The sequence below is a fragment of the Rattus norvegicus genome, chromosome 14 (assembly GCF_021556685.1).
Source record: "Rattus norvegicus strain SHRSP/BbbUtx chromosome 14, alternate assembly SHRSP_T2T, whole genome shotgun sequence".
In the NCBI taxonomy this organism is placed as follows: Eukaryota; Metazoa; Chordata; class Mammalia; order Rodentia; family Muridae; genus Rattus; species Rattus norvegicus.
Window position 1 is genome coordinate 81,018,028 of NC_141547.1, and position 18,551 is coordinate 81,036,578.

At 51.9% G+C, this 18,551-nt stretch overlaps 1 protein-coding gene and 1 long non-coding RNA gene across 3 annotated transcripts; one reads left to right on the top strand and one right to left on the bottom strand.

Moving 5' to 3' along the window:
* Positions 1-285: 285 nt before the first annotated feature.
* Positions 286-14,336, top strand: Mxd4 (Max dimerization protein 4). 2 transcript variants are annotated; one of them, NM_001394732.2, is given in 6 exon segments: positions 298-517; positions 599-698; positions 3,772-3,801; positions 9,184-9,298; positions 10,431-10,593; positions 11,059-14,336. In NM_001394732.2, coding segments are annotated over 6 exon segments (630 nt in total). In that variant the 5' UTR covers positions 298-453; the 3' UTR covers positions 11,217-14,336.
* Positions 14,337-17,708: 3,372 nt separating this feature from the next.
* LOC120096643 (uncharacterized) lies at positions 17,709-18,400 on the bottom strand. Its single transcript, XR_015637514.1, has 2 exons — positions 18,197-18,400; positions 17,709-18,097 (listed from the first exon to the last, which is right to left on the bottom strand). It is a non-coding gene; the product is annotated as an uncharacterized LOC120096643 (long non-coding RNA).
* Between the last annotated feature and the right edge of the window lie 151 nt (positions 18,401-18,551).

Below are 18,551 nucleotides of genomic sequence, written 5' to 3' on the forward strand. Positions count from 1 at the left end.
TGGGACCCAATTTACATAGACCGATCTGGCCCAATCGGTGTGCAATGCCTACTTAACATGCACGATGGCCGCCAGTCAGCGAACACTGGGGCTGGGCCACCACGTGCTGTTGCTAAGCTTGGGCTTCTAAATTGTTACTACTGGAGCCAGCCTATCCCAGTCAAGCTTCGCATCTGTCAACATTCTCAGCCCTGCCCGAGGCGTTCGGCCAGTCCCTATTGGCCAAGGCTTGCCAAGAACCCGCCCCCTAGGAAAGAGCGCACACACCCATTGGCTGTGTCGACTGCTGCTCTACTTATGTGTCAATTTGAGGGCCTGAGGCGGAGGGTGGCGGCCCAGCGCTGGAGTCCGCGAGTCGCGCTGGTGTGCCGCCAGGCGCGGGGCGTGCGGCGAGCAGAGCCGGCAGGAGCGCGCCGGGCAGCCGCCGCCGCCGTCCCGTGCGCGGGCGGCAGGATGGAGCTGAACTCTCTGCTGCTGCTGTTGGAGGCGGCCGAGTACCTGGAGCGTAGGGACCGAGGTAGCCCGCGCCCCTTTGTGCCAGGGTGGGTGGGCGGCGGGCGGGCGCAGGGGGCTGCTGACCGCACCGTCTGTCCCGCAGAGGCCGAGCACGGCTACGCCTCGGTGCTGCCCTTCGACGGTGACTTCGCCAGGAAGAAAACAAAGACGGCCGGCCTGGTGCGCAAGGCCCCGAACAACAGGTACCGCCCCCAACCCCCACCTCCCACCCCCGCGCGCTGTGCCAAGCCAGCTCAGGCCAGCCCCGCCCGAGTGTCCCCCGTCCTCTCCGCGTCCCCAGTGTAGTCCTGCGCGCACCCGGGCGGCCGGCCTGGAGGAGGTGCCGGCCCCGCCCGCGCGTCGCCATCTTCCCGCGGCCGCGCCTCCCCGCCGCCGTAAACAGTGCCACGCGTACAGCGGCCGCGCTCGCCTATAGCCGTTCTGGACTTTTCCAGACCGGAGAGGAGTTGTCAGTTGGTGCCGACCGCTACTCCCTCGTTTGGGCCGAACTGGGGACTCCTCCCTCCCTTGCACTTCTCAGAGCTGGCATTGCACTTAGGCCCTGCACCTTATCCCCAGGAGCCTGGACAGAGATCTCTCCCTTGGTACTTACGGGTCCTGCGCAGCCTATTGACAGGGAAACTCCAACTACAAGTATAGGGCTGTCTTTGTCGCGAAGTGCTGCAGGGAGCTACTTCTCCCAAAAGTCCCCAGGCCCAACTACACTCTCTTTGCCTTGCCCTTGTGCTTGGAGGAAGCCCTGAAGCTGAGGTTTAGGGACTCCTAAAGGTTCCACCTTCCTGGCTGCAGTGGGGGCCATGGCACACCTGACACTGTCTAGGGGGCCAACCTTGGCCCAGCTACTCCTGTGTGGTCAGTGTGAGAGCTTCCCTGGCAGGCTGGGGGCTTCAGGGCCCCTTGGCAGAGGGTGCGGCTCATTCCTGTGGCCTGTCTGTTCTTGGGAAACAGAGAGGCTGGCACAAGGACCCATTTCTGTGGTGTCCTGGGCCTGGCAAAGAACTGGTTGAATTAGCAACTGCCTGAGCCCCAGCCCCTGGTCTCCTGCTTTGGGCAGTTTGCAGAAGGACATAAGTGTGCTGGATGCCTCACTGTCCCAAGCTTCCACAGTGAGATGGCCTGGCCCCAGCTTCTGTCTGCCCCGAAGCCCAGATTGAGAGCTCAGGTTCCTGTGGCATGGAGTACCCACAGCTGATAGGAATGGTAGCATTCCTGAGCTGAGGCCCTTGAATGCTTCTGCCATATACACAAGTAAGCAGTCTGACCCAGCCTTGTAAATGAAGCCCTATTTTGATCTCCATTTTACAACTGAGGAAGCCAAGGCATAGACAGATGCAATTACTCGTGCAGGGCCACTTAACCACCTTTGTTCCCTGTTCCTGGATGAGGTCCTAGCCTTCCATTTTCTGCTGGGGTGGAGAACTGGGTGCAAGGGGCAGGGGCTGCAAAGGGCCTCTCTGACTTGACTTGGGTGCACCTCCCCTAAAGTTTCCTTGGACAGAATGTACTCCCTCAAGGCCTAAAGCCTGAGGGGTGGCAGGCAGACACAGCCCTTCCCTCCTCGGTCATTGCTCAGAGTCTATTCTCAGCCAGCTCAGTTGAAAAGCTGGGATTCCAGATGTGGAAGGGAAGTTCTGAAACTATAAGGCTTCTGTGTCCTGGCAAATTGAAGGACAGGCCCTGGTATGGCAGGCTAGTGTGAGAGATGGATAGGTCTCTAATGGCAGTGACTCCATGGGAGGGTGCCTGAGTCAGCCTTTAGGGTGAGGTTCTTTGAGAATGGAAGCAGAAGGGTCAGATCCAGGTGGTGCCCAGGCAGCATCTGACACAACCATGGCCTCTCCTCGGGCACAGGTGCTTTTTAGAATTTGTGTGACAAACTCAGGACGAGTTCCAAGAAAGGTCAACCCCCATGCTGCTAAAAGGTGGCCCTCTAGTCCAGGATCGGGAGCTGGCAAGACAAGTAGTATCTTCTAGTACAGGAGTTGAGGGAGCTCCTCAACACCGAAGGCTCCTTCTGCTGACACTAACCTGCTACACAAACTAGTAGACCTACAGACCCAGTCAGGCTGCCACTTGGAGAACTGAAAGGCAATTCTTCAGAGGCCATCGAGCAGTTTCTGCACTGCCTTCTTGGCTCTGATTGGCCTGTGGAGGGATTCTGAGGCTCTGGGCTGGTCCAAGTGACTAGCAGGTTTTGGGAGAGCCTTGGAAGTACCCGGGAGAGCCCAGGAATCAGCAGGGCCTGAGGGAAGATGGGTGAGCTTGTACCCTAATGGCTCCAGTAGATGATGGGGCAGGTGGAGTGTGCACACTTTTAAAAGATCCCAGATCCAAGCTCTAGAGCAACAGAGGAAAGGACAGGTAGGCAGTAGCAGAACACAGGGAGAGCCTAGGGCTGACTGAGTGTGTCCTGAGCTTTCTGCTCATATATGCAGCAGCCTGGGGACCTTGTTGGTCTGTGGCATTCCCTTAGATTGAGAGAGCCACTTGGAAACCTGAATGACAGCTGTGGTGTTCGGAAGTCTGGTCTGGGGGAATGGGCTTGGCCAGTGGGGTTCAAACAGTCCCTGGAGTCACTGTTCCCTGGGAAGGTAAAGTTGGTCTCAGGGTTACATGTTCTAGCATGATGCAGCTCCTGAGAGAAGGGGGAGTGGCCATCGTCTGTGTCCTGCTATGTACCTATAGGCCCAGAAAGCATGCATTTCTCACAAATGCCCCTGCAAGCTGACTTGGCTTTAAAAGCTTTCTTCTGGATATTCCTATCTGTATGACAGAGCGGCTAGGGGAGGACAGGATCATCTTGTCTTCTGAGGGCCGGCCTTCGTGTATCGTGCTCCTCTGCCATTGGTTCTCTGTGTGTGGCTTGTATTACTTATAAGGACACAGCTGGCCTCAGAGAAAGAGGAGCAGAGAAGGAAAGGTGGCTGGGCACCTGGGCATCCCCAATGCCAGCTACAGACACCATAGGCCTCACTGGGTGGTCTGTGTGGCTATGGGACCCTTAGATCTACTTGTATCTCTGTGCCTTTCTCCCCCATCCCCTGACCCCAATCCTCACAATTCAGTGTAAGGTTCCCCCAGCCTTTGATGGACAGCTGTATACCTGCCCTAGCTCTCAGCATCCAGAAATATCCTGGACCTACGTCCTCCTAGCCACTGTGTGAGGGTTCCTAGCCCTCTACAAAGAGCCACTGTTATTTATGCTCCTGTTGTTGGGCCTCGGAGTGAGCCCTGTCTTTCTATCTCTCTAAACAGGTCTTCACACAACGAACTAGAAAAGCACAGGTAAGTGGTACCCCCATTCCCATGTGAGCTGCCTCCCCAACCCCCACGCTGAAGGGGGTACATTTGTTGGCCTGGGTTGCCAGGCCATTATGCTCTAGGTTCTGGAAAAGCCAGTTCTAGAGGGGACTAGGGTCCTATCCTCAGACATTTTTGGATTGGCAGGCAAAGGCTGGGCTCAGGCCATATTCTTTGGTGTTTAGCTTGGGGTCAGAACTGGATAGGTACCAAGGACTTGAAGCTCCTTGTGCTGGTAGCAGTCTGAGTTGGCTCCCTGGAAGAGGACACGGGTGTGATTGGGTATGCCTAAGCTCCATTTGGAAACTTTGTTTCAGCTCTCAGTACCATGGAAACTTTGTTTCAGCTCTCAGTACCATGGCCTTGGTAGGGGATTCATCCCTTTTCCCCCTTACCTCTGTGCTTTTTGGGGTCTGTTTTCTAAGGAGCTCTGCATGACTGGAGCATCATGGGAAGACAGCAGGCCCAGGCTTTATCCCTGTACCCTGGTTCTAGTCACCCCCTGGTATGGCTGGTGGCCCAGGAGGCTACCTCATTTTGTCATTTGTCTTCCTCTGTTAGTAGTGGCAAGGTGTGGCTAAACCCTGGGAGTTGGGAGATGAAGGAGATACTTGTGGCTGCCAGTAGCTGTCTAAGTGGAAGCGGTATTTTAGGCCAAGTAGTCCCATAAGCAGTAGACCCCATGCCAGGACCAGGGAAAGCCCCTGAGAGATAGTAGGCAGTAGCTCTATCCTGACCTCTGCTTTTATTGATAAAATGGACCAGTTCTGTCTTGCCTTCTCGGTGTTTGGGGGGTGGGGTGGGATATGTAACTCTGCATCCTAGATGATCCCTCCTGGGTACACTGGAAAGGTCTGGAGCCCAGCCAGTTCTTTCCTTTTCCCCTCCCCCTCCCCCATGTCTGCGCCCAGTGCAGCGCCAACTTCCGCTCTCCCGGGATTCAGGACTCTAGTTGGGGCGGGTGGCTGGGCAGGGACAGAACACCATGTTCCCTGAGGAGATGCATTTCCTGCAGTGGCTTGTATGTTTGGGGGGTTCCCAAGGGGCCAGGCCACAGGGATGGAAACCAGAGTGAGGCAGGCTCGGGGTTGCTCATAGGTCAGAGGAGATCAACCCACCTTGTCCAGACTCAGGCACAATGGCCTGGCCTATGTGAGGACTTCCTGGAAGCAGTGTTTGGGAGGACACCTGATAGTGAAGACAGATGAGGAATGCCATTGAAGCAAGAGTGGGTAGTAAGGGTAGTAAGCAGCCTCTAGGGAAGATAAGGGTTGACCTCTGACCTCTACAGATATCTGTTGACCTTAGTCTTGGTCTCTGCCATCCTCTACAAGCCTATAGTTAGACTAGGTCTCATGGAGGCTCTTAATTTAAGACAGGGTAAGATTTGCTGGGCATCCTGGGGCTCTCTGACACCCAACTCAGAGCAGGGTCTTTCTACCTAGCTGATCGGGCCATAGATGTGGACAGCTCTGAGCAGTCCACAAGCCTGGAGTTTGGGCCCTGGTAAGGACACCAGTCACAGCTGGCTGTAGATCGATGCCAGGTGTTCCTGGATGCTGGCTGAAGGAAGGGCTGTGTGTTGTCCTGAGGAAGGAAGGAAAGACCTGGCTAGCTGCCCAGAAGGCCATAAGAGGCATACCCTTGATGCTGCCTTCACTGGAAGTGTCTGTCTTAGAGACTCAGGTGGGCCTGTGGGCCGTCCCCTTTTGGAGCTTCAAATAGTATTCACCCATACGTATGCTCACTACCCCTGTAGGTCAGTATTTCTGGTAGATTTGCCAAGGTGGCACTTGCCGCTGACCTCAGGGCCAGGCAACTCTCCTAGACTCAGCTCTAATCTTTGGTCTTCATCATGATGAGAGCTCTAAGTTTTCTTCCTGGCCCTTAGCACTCCTGGAATGTCTCGGTACATGAAATGTCAGAGGTCGGATCTAAGCCCTCCACTAGGCCCGAACCCTAACCCAGGCACACAGTGGTTTTCAGGCCTGCCGTAGTACCCTTGGCATGCTCTTGCATGGCTGCCCACAAGTGCATGATGCGGCCATGTGGAACCACACAAAAGACATGTTTATTAGCAACAGCTAGAAGATGCTAATAAATAGAAAAGGACAGGGATTCCCTTTCTCCATCCCACTGACTAGTGAAACTTGCCACTGCCTTTTTTCCAATAACCTGGCCTGGAAGCTACCTCTGCCATCCAGTCAGAACTCTGGCCACGTGCGCTAGCGGACCCTGGCATGGAGCCAAGCTCCTGCCCCCAGCTCTTGGACCTTCCATTGAGAGTAGGGGTTTTTGGTGAGACACTAGTTGTGGCAATGTCAAATGGCTGAGTTGTGAGGAGAAATGGGACTGTTGCTGATAGAAATGCAGGAATTTCAAGGGAAGTTCCTTTAGAAGCACAGGGGTTTGACAGGTTTGGGATACATAGGGTCAGCCATGAGTGTCTTGAGTCTGGTGTGCTATAGTGAATTCAGGGAGAATATAATGAGATCCCAGACTCTAGGACGGTGGTGCTCATAATCGGTGGTGGGGGAGGACCTTCCCACATCCCCTCACCAACCACAGGCTCAGCCCAGGGTGTACACCCTTCTGGGTTTGGGTTGACATATTAGTTTTACATTGCTTGTGTATGGTCAGGTGACTTTTCTTGTCTCTTGAAGAAAAACTTTTTTAAAGTATTCCTCCTGTGCTACCTGCACCCCACCTAGAGACCTTACCCTTGGCTACCTGGAAGCCCCTGAGATGATAAGGGGCCTTTGTTACCCACTCTCCCTTCCTGGAATCTTCACCCATCCTATGTAAGTATTCCAGACCTGTGTCCATGTACCCGTAGCCTCCCTGGCCTCAGAGCCTGTAGAAGCCCAACCACAGCCATTGGATCCCTGGCTCCCTCGGACCTGAGCATTGTTGAGCTGAATTTTTAGATGCCCGGGGATGGTTCTGTAGAACCCAGATTCTAGAAGTAGACTAGAAGTACTGTTCAGTGGTCTGACAGAGAGGCGGTGCTTCTCCCACAGGAACTGTGACAGGTCCCAATGCGCCACTAAGTGACTTCCAACCACCTCTTTACATTCCATTTGGTACCAAGGAGAGAGTGAGCATTTGCTCATTTGTTTGTGTTTTCATTGCCGATAACTTGTAGGATGGAGTCCGTTGTCATGTTAGATTTGCCCTTTGTCTTCTGCAACTCTGCTCATTGTTACATGGAGGCAATACTCTCTATTTTTGATGTGTATGAGCTCAAAGTATCACTAATAACTAACCGTTTTGTCTTTTGTATGTATTACAAGTGCCTTCCCACTGTTATTTGTCTTTCAGCTGTGTTCCTTTCTTGTACAAATGTTGTCTTTCTCTGATTGTAAAAGTAAATGTGGGGGTTTTTTTAAAGCATAGAAAACCTGGAAAATACAGAAGAGCACAAAGCTAAAGAAATAAACGTTGCCAGCCGCATCCCTGGAGATGCACGCTTCCTGTGCCTCATTGTGTTCTGTTGAGTCTCTTGTGTGCGTCTGCTCTTTTTATTTTTTAAACAAAAGTGGGTCACTGGTCACATATGTGGTTCTGTATCCTAATGTTTCCACTTAACACTAGTGAACTGGAAAGACAGATACACTGAAACAACAGTGTGGTCATATCTGTAACAGGGAACTTGGGGATACTTTGTTTCTTGTCAACTCCCACTTTCTGTCAACTTCCAAAAAGCCACTGCTGCTGACATGATTAAGTAGTTGCAGGAATTGCTATTTTCTGTGTAACAAATACACCTGGTGAGAAGAGTTCATGGCCTGGGCCTACACCTGCCCTATCCCAGCGCTGGCCTCAGAACAGTGGATTCTATCTCCGTTCCCTAGCACAGCTCTATTCTCTAGTCCCTTCAGTTCCTAGGGTTGGATGCTCATTCTGCTGAAAGCAATGAAGCTGGGATCTGGACTCTGTGAGAGGGCGGCCATGCCTGCTGTAGCATGGAGCCAGGAGCCTCTGTGTATGGTGAGATTGAAGATCCTCAAGCCTTGCGACAGAGTCTAGGGCTTACACAACTCTCACTCACACCCTGCCTCCTGGCTAAGCCCAGCCTTCTGTGTCTAAGAAGTTCTTCCAAAGGTCTAACTCCAGTTCACCAACAGGACCTCTGGGCCTCAGGGTGCTGGGCCAGGATGCTAGGTGAGAAAGTGATTTGTCAGCAATGGGTGCATTTGAAAAGCATAATGACCAGGGGTGGCGCCCCACTCAGTGTGTGGCTGTTAACATCTCTTTACAGTCTCTTCCTGTTTCCAAGTGTCCTGCCTACTGTCTGTCCAAAGTCTCTTTAGACTGAGTACACCTGTGGGTGTGCTTGGGCTCTGTGACTACGGAACAGATATGAAACTTTCTGTATGGTGCCACTCTTTTTAATTGAAAATTGTTTTTTTTTTCCACACAATATATTCTAGTCATGGTTTCCCCTCCCATCTCCTCTTAGATCTTTCCCACCTCTCCACCCACCCAACTCCACACCTCCTTTTTCTCTGTCTTTACAAAATGATCAGGCAAATTAAAAAACAAAACACTGTTAAAAGGAGTATGTGTGGGTGCTGGCCATGAGAGGCCAGTTGGGCAGTAGGCTAAATCCTCAAAAAAAAAAAAAAAAAAAATCTGTTCTGACCTGCTAGTCACGCTTCTAAGAGTCTGTCCAAAGCAAGCCATGCTGACTTGGAAACTGCTTGGCTTTCTATAGGGTCTGGCTAGCTCCATAATCAGGCATTACCTGGGCAGAACACGGGGTTCCTGCAGTACTGGCGAGGTGGAATGTACAGACGTAGCAGCAGTGCCTGTTATCATGGTAAAGCCAGGCAGATCAGGCAGGAAAGCTGTGCAGCATATGAACAAGGACTGTGACTGCAGTTCCCATTTTGTGAAAAAAGATTCACACAAATGGGTACAGGAAGAAAAATCTAAGACAATTTCCAGTGAGACCAAAGACTCTGCAGAGAAAGCCGGGCCTCAGCACCCCCTTAACCTTATCAATCCATGATTTTGTGATGACAAGAATGAATAGAGCACACTGCATAGGGCAGAATAGATGACACAGATGTTTGTTCCCTGGGCTCTGACGTCCTGTGGAAGGAATCATGTAGACACCATATCCACAAAGGCTACTCCGGAAGGGAAGTATTATCTAGCCCAGGAGGGAATTCCTGGAGAGGGATCCAGATACTCCAGCCTTGAGGCAGAGTCTGGGGCAATTCCCAGGCCAAAGGCAGGCCTACAGCAGTGCAGAGGCCTGTGGAGGCCCAGGGGCCACTTCCCACCTTACACCAGCCACACGAGCCACAGTTCTGTGGGGTTTGCTGCCCAGCTTGATAGTCTTGTCTCTGCCTCTTTCAGACGAGCTAAACTCAGGCTCTACTTGGAGCAGCTCAAGCAGCTGGTACCCCTGGGCCCTGACAGCACGCGCCACACCACTCTGAGCCTCCTGAAGCGTGCTAAGATGCACATCAAGGTAAGCATGCCGGGTCCCATCAGCCACTCCGATGTCCCCCAGCTCTCCTCACCCTTGGCAGCTTGGTTCAGAGGACCTGGAGGTGGGCAGTGGAGTCACCTAGCAGGTACGTGTCAGGAGCTTATGGGGAGATCCAATGGGAGCTGATTGGTGGTGTGGAGGTTACGTGACTTGTGTTGAGGGGTGATTGGCAGGGAGATGGTGTAGTTGGCTAGACTGGCTAGACTCCAGGCTGTTATAGATCGTTCTCTAGAACACTGGGCTATGGAAGGCCAGCAGCTGAAGAAGAGGTGGAGTTGAGGGAGGAGCAAGGGGCCATTGCATGTCTACATAGACGGTCTGATTGGGAGTAGGCAACGTTTCAAAAGAATGGCGGTGGTGGGGGTGGTAGAGGCTTTTCTTGGGAGTTGATATGGGGTTATGCTGAGGGAGATATTACCCAAGGCAATCCCTCAAGGCTTTCAGACTGAGATCTGCTTATTTAGTGTTCTTAGGACACTAAGTTTGGACATTTGGGTCAATCATGGTAGATCTCTTTCTCTTAGAGGGACTCTCACAGGTGTGGACTTGCAGGTTGTTGGGTGGTCATAGCTTTGAAAGAGTTATATCCGAGGCCCTGGGTTTTAATAGAACAACAGTGTCTCAGGTGGGCCCCTACACAGGAGGGTTTAGGAAGGTAGGAAGGTCTGCCTTACGGGATACACCAGGCCTCCTTGCCGGCATTTTCCTTACAATTTTCCTGTTGCTTTTTCATTCTCAGATGTGCCTGGTAGACTCAGGGAAAGCCCAGTCTGAGGGCAGGTGGAACTCTCTCGAGTAGGGCTAGAGAGAGGTGCCTGCCAAAGTTTGGATGACACTGTTTCAGGGCATGTGTTTCCACTTCCTGAGGCTAGATAACCGCACTGGACATTCCGTAGCTAGTCATCAGGCCGAGCATGAAAGACTATGATAAGTAACTGGTCACCTTGCTGGGATGAGGAGGGGCATGTTAAGCCTTTGGCTGGGCACCCTGTGGCTCTGTCTAGCAGGCCATGTTATAGGTAAGGATCCTGCCTGTGAAGCTTCTGGGTTTATGCCCAAGGGAGCTTACTCCTTCTTGGCTATGGGTTCACGGACCACCCTCTATTCCCAGAAACTGGAGGAGCAGGACCGCAGGGCACTGAGCATCAAGGAGCAGCTTCAGCGGGAGCATCGCTTCCTAAAGAGACGTTTGGAGCAGCTATCGGTGCAGAGTGTAGAGCGAGTGCGCACTGACAGCACTGGTTCTGCTGTGTCCACAGACGATTCAGAGCAAGGTGAGTACCCAGGCAAGCAAGGTAGAAGCTGGGCAGCCCAATCCTGGCCTCTGGGTGTAGGTATCCACAACGTTCCTGGGGAACATGGAAGCATCTAAGGTGGGATGGTGCTAGTGGTGACAAGGTGCCCATGCCACCTGAGCTGGCTGTACTACAGTAACCTCACAGCCTCACATGAATAAGGGATGGGATGAAGACAGTGTGGCACAGAGGCCATGACAGGGCTATGTGAAGGCAGAGGATGACTGGCCACTGGGCACCATGTTGCAGTGTTTGGGTTCATAACCCAAGACTTTGTCTGGAAGCATCTCGACATCCTCCACCTCAGGGCCCAAAGGACCTCCTTTATCTCTCCCAACCCAGGCTCCATTTCCATAAAAGGGAACTGTGGGCTTTAACTTGGGAGCCTCAGGCTGGCTTCGTTAGAAGAGGCCACCCTGACGCATCCTCTCTCTGTTCTCTCAGAGGTGGATATAGAGGGCATGGAGTTTGGCCCTGGGGAGCTGGACAGTGTTGGCAGCAGCAGTGATGCCGATGACCACTACAGCCTACAGAGCAGTGGCTGCAGCGACAGCAGCTATGGGCATCCTTGCAGGCGGCCTGGCTGCCCCGGCCTTTCGTAGGCTCTATGTCCTTTGCTTCCTGGCCCACCTGCCTGCTCACCTAGCCAAGCGTCTCAGCCTTCCAATCCTCCCTTGACTGAAGCCAGCCTCATCATGGGCCTACTGCTGTGCCATTCTCCAAGCTACAGCTGCTGCCTGGTCTGCCTGCCTCTGCCTGCCCACCCTTCGGTCAGGACTCAAGTTGCCTGTCCCTTCTCCGCAGGGCAAGACCCCATGCAGGGAAGCAGGATCAGGCTCTCACATCCTGGAGCCCAGGGTAGCCACCCACAATCTGTTCTCAGATTCCTAATCATTCCAGAAGTATTAAATATCATTTCTACAAATCTCGGCAGGATCCGTGTAGGGGCCTTAATGACCACCATGGGGAGCTTGAACCCCAACAACGGATCCCAGGAGAGAGGAGTGGACTGAGGAAGGAAGGAAGAAAGGAAGGAAGGAAGGAAGGAAGGAAGGAAGGAAGGAAGGAAGGAAGGAAGGAAGGAAAAGGAAAGGAAAGGAAAGGGAAGGGAGGGAGGAAAGTGCTGCTGTCCGTCTATCCATCTATCCATCTAGCTATTGGTCCACATAATCTGAGGTGTGGACAGAGGGATCTGTGAAGGGTAGTAACTTGAATGAGCATCCTGTGGGTGGCCTCCTTTTCCATGGTGTCAGGAGCCATGGGGATGTTCCTGGGGTCTGGCTGGACCACCTCAAACCAAGTTGGGTGGCTTCTGCTCTTTTAGACCATCAGATGTATACACACATACCTAGGCTCACACCTACAAGCACAAATACGCATGGACGTCAGAGAATGTATATCTTGAAATAGTTGGCCTGAGGTCACTTGGAAACAGTGGCCCTAACCTGTGCCTGACTTGTTCTCAGGCCCCGCTCACCTGGGCCAGTCCAGATGGCTCTGCCTGGTCTGCACAGGAAGTAGATAGGGCTTTTCTTCCTGGCAGGGGACTAGGATAAGCTGGGTGGCAAGCTGAAACCACTGGGTCCTCTGAGCTTCCTCAACTTCCTTTCTTAAGAAAAGAAAAAAAGAAAAAAAAAGTGCAACAGGGAGCTCCCAGAAGGGGCCTCACAAGCCCTGCCCAGGGCAGCCTCAGCTGGCCGAGGCTTTACCCAAAACACAAAACAGAAACATTTTTAAAAAGAGAAAAAACTCTGAAGACTCGCCAGGGGACATGAGTGTGTGCGCCTCTATTTCCTGTATGAGATTTTTGTACTCTATTTTCCTAGCCATTGTTGTGTCCTTGTTTGCTGAGGGGTGGGAGCGACCCAGCGTCTCAGGGACCCATCCTCTGTCACATTGTCATAGTGTGCCTTGTGTTCCCCGTCTCAGATCACCCACTGCCACCAGCATGCTCCTGTGGCTTATGGGATGCACCAGGCCTCTTGGTAGGTGCCCCCCTCACTGCTTTCCTACAGGTAGTCCTTCCCAGCAGCTGCAGCCTCCTGGGAGGGACATGTGCACGCCTGTGCGTCTCCCATTGCTGATTCCTGTATCCTGCAGGGCTATGACCTGGTTTCCAGTGGTGCCTCCATGGTAACTGGCGGGGTGGCTGTGCCTGAAAGTTCGGGGACAGCAGGCCTGCTAGCATAGGGCCCTGTCTCTGGACCTTAAGCAAGGGCCTGGAGTGTCAGCCATGGGCAGTTTATAAGTACAGCAGTTCTGGAGTAGGACAGGCATGACCAGGAGGCTTCTGCTGGCCTTTTAATACTAGAAGACCTTGTTTCTAGGGGCACCACACAGCAATATTTGGGTAGTGGCCACGGGTTGGTCCACAGCACCACCTGCCCCCTCCTCTGGTGCATTTTAAACCATTTCCAAACTGTGGGGAAAATTCTTGTCCATCTTCAGTCATGCCAATGAGCATCCTAGGATGGGTGGCCTACTGATAGGCAGAACGAGGTTCCTGGAAACAACTCTGGCATAGAACCTGCTCTGTGGGCACTCAAAGTGACAGGTGGATAGCAGGCCTGGGTAGGAGTCCCTGGAGTAGAAACATAGCCAACATCTTAGTAAGCTGGTTCTGTCTACATTTTCTGCCCAACTGGGGGCTTCAGTGTCCGCCTAAAGCATGTCCCCCAGGCATTTGTCTTGAGCACACCCACCCTCAGCACAGAACAGAGCTCTGTTTAATGACTTTGCTCCAGGGCTCCTGCCGCGCCCTGAATTCTATCGTCACCTCCCTGCTCCATCTCAGCTTCTGCTTCCACCCTGCCAGCAGCATCCACTCCTGGTGACCAGATTGGCCCCCTTGGCTGAATTTTGTGGCAGCTCAGCCCTTTGCCTTTTCAGGCTATGGATCCCATGTAGCCTAGGGGTTGGCCTCCTTGGTCACCCAGGGGTGTTAGCCAGCTGCCCCTCCCACTAGCAGGCATGCAAGGGGTGGTCCATGGGCATGGGGGCTGGTGCTAAGAGTTACATATCCATTACTCCTTCTCCTGCTCTCTACCATTTGCACAGTGTGGACATTACTGGTAGCCGTGGGATTCAGCCAAGGCTATTGTGTATCTGTAGAAAGAAAGCTGGACCAAAATAGCTGCTGCTATGTCCTCCACCTGCACCTGTCCATGTGAGCCACGTGGTGCTCCATAACAGAGTCTGCAACTCCAGGCTCAGGCTTGGGCCTCTTTCCTAGGAGGTGGTCCAGATGTACCAGACCCACCATCCTGCTGCAGACCCAGCTTGTCTAGCAGGAGAGGACACGGAGGTTTTGTCTCCATATGGGCCCTAGGTCTGCCTCTGTATTTCTAACCTGCAGGTGCTTGAGCTTGCTCTTCTAGGCAGATGGAGTTGTGCACCAAACTGTGGCTGGACAGCCCCCACCCTTCTGTGTGCCCCAAGCCTTCCCTGCCTCTGGTGGGTCAGTTAGCCTCTCACCCCTTGTGCCTGCACAGAGGGTCTTGATCCCAGGCCAGCAAGCAAGTTTTCAGGCCTCTAAACTAGGGCACTAGGGCAGGTTCCGTGCCAGAGTCTGGGGCTACACAAGGGGCCTGGTGCCAGTGCAGTGGGTGAGTTATGAGACCTGAGCTGCAGACTGGAATGGGACCCCATCCCACTTGTCTAACAGATGGGGCTGTGCTGTGTCATTATGTCATTGTAATATAAATACAGATTTTTATACCTCATTTTCTGGTTTCTAGTTCTTTCTATCTCTGCTCTGCTCCCTTCTCTCTAGCTTCAGCTAGAGGGGCTCACTCACTGGAGCCAGGGTCATCCTGGTCCTTGGGAATCAACCTTCACTGGGAAGCTGTCCACTAGCCTCTGTGTGAATTGGGGGGAAGTACCATACATCCTACTCTATGCCAGGTGTTCTTGTTGCTGGAACTAGGACACTGTGGGCCCACAGATAGCTCAGTCCTTAAGGGTGCTATGCTGGCCAGATGCACTCTGCAGAGAAGCTGCAGGGTCTCCAGATTACATACACCTCAAGGACCCCTCCCTGGGTCCATCCCAGCCTCAAGCTGACTCAGGCCTAGCTTCTGCCCTTAAGACCTACACTGCTGAGGTGGACCCGTAGGCAGCTGTGCTTCAGTGCTAGCATGGGGATTTGGGGTTCTGAACTGCCCTCACAGAGCAGCTGTAAGGTTGTTAGAACACACACTGGAGGGAAAACAGTATAGTATCACTGACACTCCACTGCCTACAGGGAGATTCCAAGCCATTGGCAGGAATTCTGGTTCTGGTTCTTGGAGCACTCAATGTCCTCCTAGACAGATGAGTACACTGAGGCCTGTCCTTCAAGGTTTTGCCACCTTGAGGACTGTAGAAGGCATGGATCAGGACTTCCAGAGAGCATGGAGTTACCACACTGAACCCTCTGTAGAGCTGGTTGGAGATGGCCTAGTGGTACCTGCTAGAACGTTTTAATGTGGAACCATGAAACCTAGGGAGGGTTTAGTCCTCCCAGCAGGCAACAACTGTCTCTGAGTTCTTGAAATGTGGATCCCTGCCTCCTCTACCTTCGGTTGGGTACAGGATTGGGATGGGCAGCCTGAGAGGTGGCTGAAGGTAAGTAACTCAGAGAAAAAGGAGTTTTCTGATGTGAACACAATTGGAACTTCAGAATTGGTATGACTTAGGTGTTGATGTCAATGTGAACATTTAAACTCCAAATACTGTGTTTCAGTCTCCCCTGCTACCACTTCCTGTTGGAAGCATTGGGTGCCAGGGGTCTTTGCATAATTAGCACCTAGTACTGTCTAACAGGGTCCATCTCGTGCATGGTACTCCTTCTGTACTTTTCTGTCCCCACTCCAGTCATTACACACACACACACACCCTAGCCTATCTCTCGATTCCTTCATGTTTGCCCCTACCTGAGACCCCTGCATGAATCCTAACCCTTGCAAGAGTGGTTCCAAGATGGCCCTTCTGTTCCTCCTCCTCTTCCTCCCCAGAGTTAAACTCAGATGCCTGCTTCTCGCCCTTCACCTCAACCCAGCCTCCCTTCTACTCAGCCCTTGTCCTTACCCTCTCACTGAGATCTCACTGTTAGTTCATGCCCAGTCTCCTCTGCGAGTGGTCCCTGAGTCCTTCCTCCCTTCACCTCTTTTGTCCCTTTGTCCTCTTGCTGAGATTATGGCTGTATAAATTAGAGGCTGGGCTAATCTGGACTAATTGCTAGTAGGACATTTTATGTCTCCCTTTCCCAATCTTTAGTCAGAAAGTTAGGACACTGGATGTTTCCGGTGTTAGGCCACTAGCTGAGAAGGGAGCTGCAGGGAAGGATGGGTTCTCATCCCAGTTCCTCCTCAACTGACCAAGCCTTCCAGGCAACCTGAGTGAGGTTCTGCACTCCTCAGACCCCTAAACTCTGCCAGGTCACTTGTTCCAGGCTTCCAGCTCCAAAGACTCCTGTCTACCCACCGCCATTGTGACCCCTTCCTAGTAGTGTAGACCCAAATGCTTCTGAGTTTGGTACCTAGTTTTCACCTTTGTCACATGAGTGTAAACACAATGAAAAGCAAATCGCCCTCCCCCAACTCCACGATCTTAAGGAAAGTCAACTTTCTTCTGGAAGAACAAGACCAGTAGGAGGAAGGAGCCAGACCACATGGAAGGAGTCAGTGGCTGACGGCCCCAAGGCTCTGCCAGCTCCTGTAACTCCCTTGCCTTTACCCATTCCTGAATTGTCCAGTGCCAATTTCTCAGACCTTCTGTGACTTAAAACAATTTTTGCAGAGTCAAGCTAACACATGTCTGAGGCTGTCACTTCCCTCTCCGTGTTGTCTTCACTTCCATTAAACTGCATCCAAAAACAACCTTTAACATCATAGTTGTATACAAAGGTTTAAAACCGTCTGAAAAGATGCTGTATAAAACATAAAATAATTTTTTAATATTGATGACGGGAGAGTAAGGCCAGCAGAAAAGACCCACTCATCACCCTGCATTTAGGTTTGCTTTGGCCGTTACATTCTCACAGGCTTGCTCAGGCCCCGTCAGCAACTCAGTTCCCTTTACCTTTTGACCCCAGTAAAACCACAATTGATTTTGAGTAGAAGAAAGCAAGCTTGTCTTGGAAATAAGTTTAACATACTTGCCTTCTTAAGTTTCTAATCCAGTCCCAAGAACTTTCCAGCTCTGTATAATTAACGCCATTGTGTTTGCTGTTAGGACTCAGGGGGCTGATCCTGTTCTAATCTTTATGTTTTTATGGCTTCTTATAGCTCACAAACACCTTTCAAACACATAACTCTGGTCAGCAGTTCAGGATGGAGAGCTGGGGGCTGGGAGCCACTAAGAACAGTGGCTTCTCTAGAAGGTCTCATGGGTTCCAGGTTGTGCCTGGGGGGGGGGAACCTCATCCTGTAAAGTAGCCCTTTGTCTTTCTGGCATCTTTAATTCTGTCTCCTCTGAGCTCTTCCGCACAGTCTATAAATATCCTCCAGTTCCTCCCACTTTAAAACAAAACAACACCAAAAATCCTCTCAGCCTCGCATTCCCACCCCCTCATCTTGTGTCATTTGGCTCTTTTTCTCCTCAGTCTTTGCCTCCTCAGCAAAATTTCCCAAAAAGCACTGCCTGCACTTCCTCTGGCCAAACACCACTCAACGCCAGCTCCCTGCTGAGCCCCTACCTCCAGCTTGGCATCTGGGGTCCTTCTGGGCCAATCCCCTGATTTCCTAACCCCATTAGGCACCGTCCTGAGAACTTTTCCCCCTGCACTATTTATTTTTATTTACTTTCAGGTTTATTGACACTCAAAAGGAGGACAAAAGTTAAATAAGAATAGCCAAACATTAGTTTTTCTCTCTTTGAAAACACTAATAGCTGCTCGTGGTGATTCATACCTGTGACTCCAGCACTTGGAGATGCTAAAGTAGGAAGATCTTGAGTTCAAGCCCAGCCTGGGCTGTGAAGCAAATCCTTGTCTCACAAAACAAATAAGCCCCTCAGGGAGGAGGGCAGCGGCAGGTGGGAGGGGAATCCAGAAAGAATTCTACCTAGTAGTCAGTAGACTAGAACTTTGTCTAATAAATCACTCGGTGACTGGAGGAGGGGAATACTATTTTTTAATGATCAAAGCCCACTCCTTACAAATTTATAAGTCATCTTAAGAGACTGGTAAGTTGCAAATGCTGTCTGATAGAAAAAAACGAACAGATTATAACCCATACAGACAAGTTGTTACCAATGCCAACTGTAACTCCAAAGGTCAGTTTTCTGGACCATAGGACATTAACTAGGCTTGCATCAGCTTTAGCATCAGTTCAGCATTCTGTCATTGAATGACAGCGGGCATGCTAGCATCCTCAGAATGTCTGTACTTCAGAGTTGAATGTACTCCTTCCACAGCATTCCAAAACTGATGTACTTTACACCTTGACACTTTGAAGATGGGATCTTGGAGGAAGTCTAGCTTTTGCTTGGAAGTCATCAAGGCCTTGGGAGTTAAGTGTGTTTTTCTAAATAACCATTGTAAAAGATTCAATAGCCATCAATCCTACTCTGCGAGAGGCCTGATAGGGACTGGGCTACTGACCTGGTTATTGGCACCACGTTGGGTCACCCTACCAGGGGTGGTGGTGGTGGTAAGAGCTGTTGGGAGAAGGAGGGGTCTGCTCGGCCTCAAGTTTCCGGTCCCCCAGTGGTGTCAAGACTGCCAGCCATACTTAGGACAGGAGGCCTAACTGAACTAGACAGGCCTGAAAGCCCAGCAGCCGGAAGATACTCAGACTTCAACTCTGGAGCGGGGGCGGGGTGCGGCGGAGCGAGCGCAGAGCCTCTAGTGAGAAAACCAATCCTCTTGAGCCTAGCGGGAAAGATGGCAGGCTAGGGGCGGGGTTAAGGGGCGGTGCATCTGGCAGGAGAACCAGTCACTTTGCCCTGGCTTCTTG

Excerpts from the sequence above, each read along its gene's own strand:
- Mxd4 (XM_087583858.1), top strand. The coding sequence starts at position 298 with ATGTGTCAATTTGAGGGCCTGAGGCGGAGGGTGGCGGCCCAGCGCTGG. Across the intron at positions 699-9,183 it reads CGCAAGGCCCCGAACAACAG|ACGAGCTAAACTCAGGCTCT; the intron begins GTACCGCCCCCA and ends TGCCTCTTTCAG. Across the intron at positions 10,594-11,058 it reads CACAGACGATTCAGAGCAAG|AGGTGGATATAGAGGGCATG; the intron begins GTGAGTACCCAG and ends CTGTTCTCTCAG.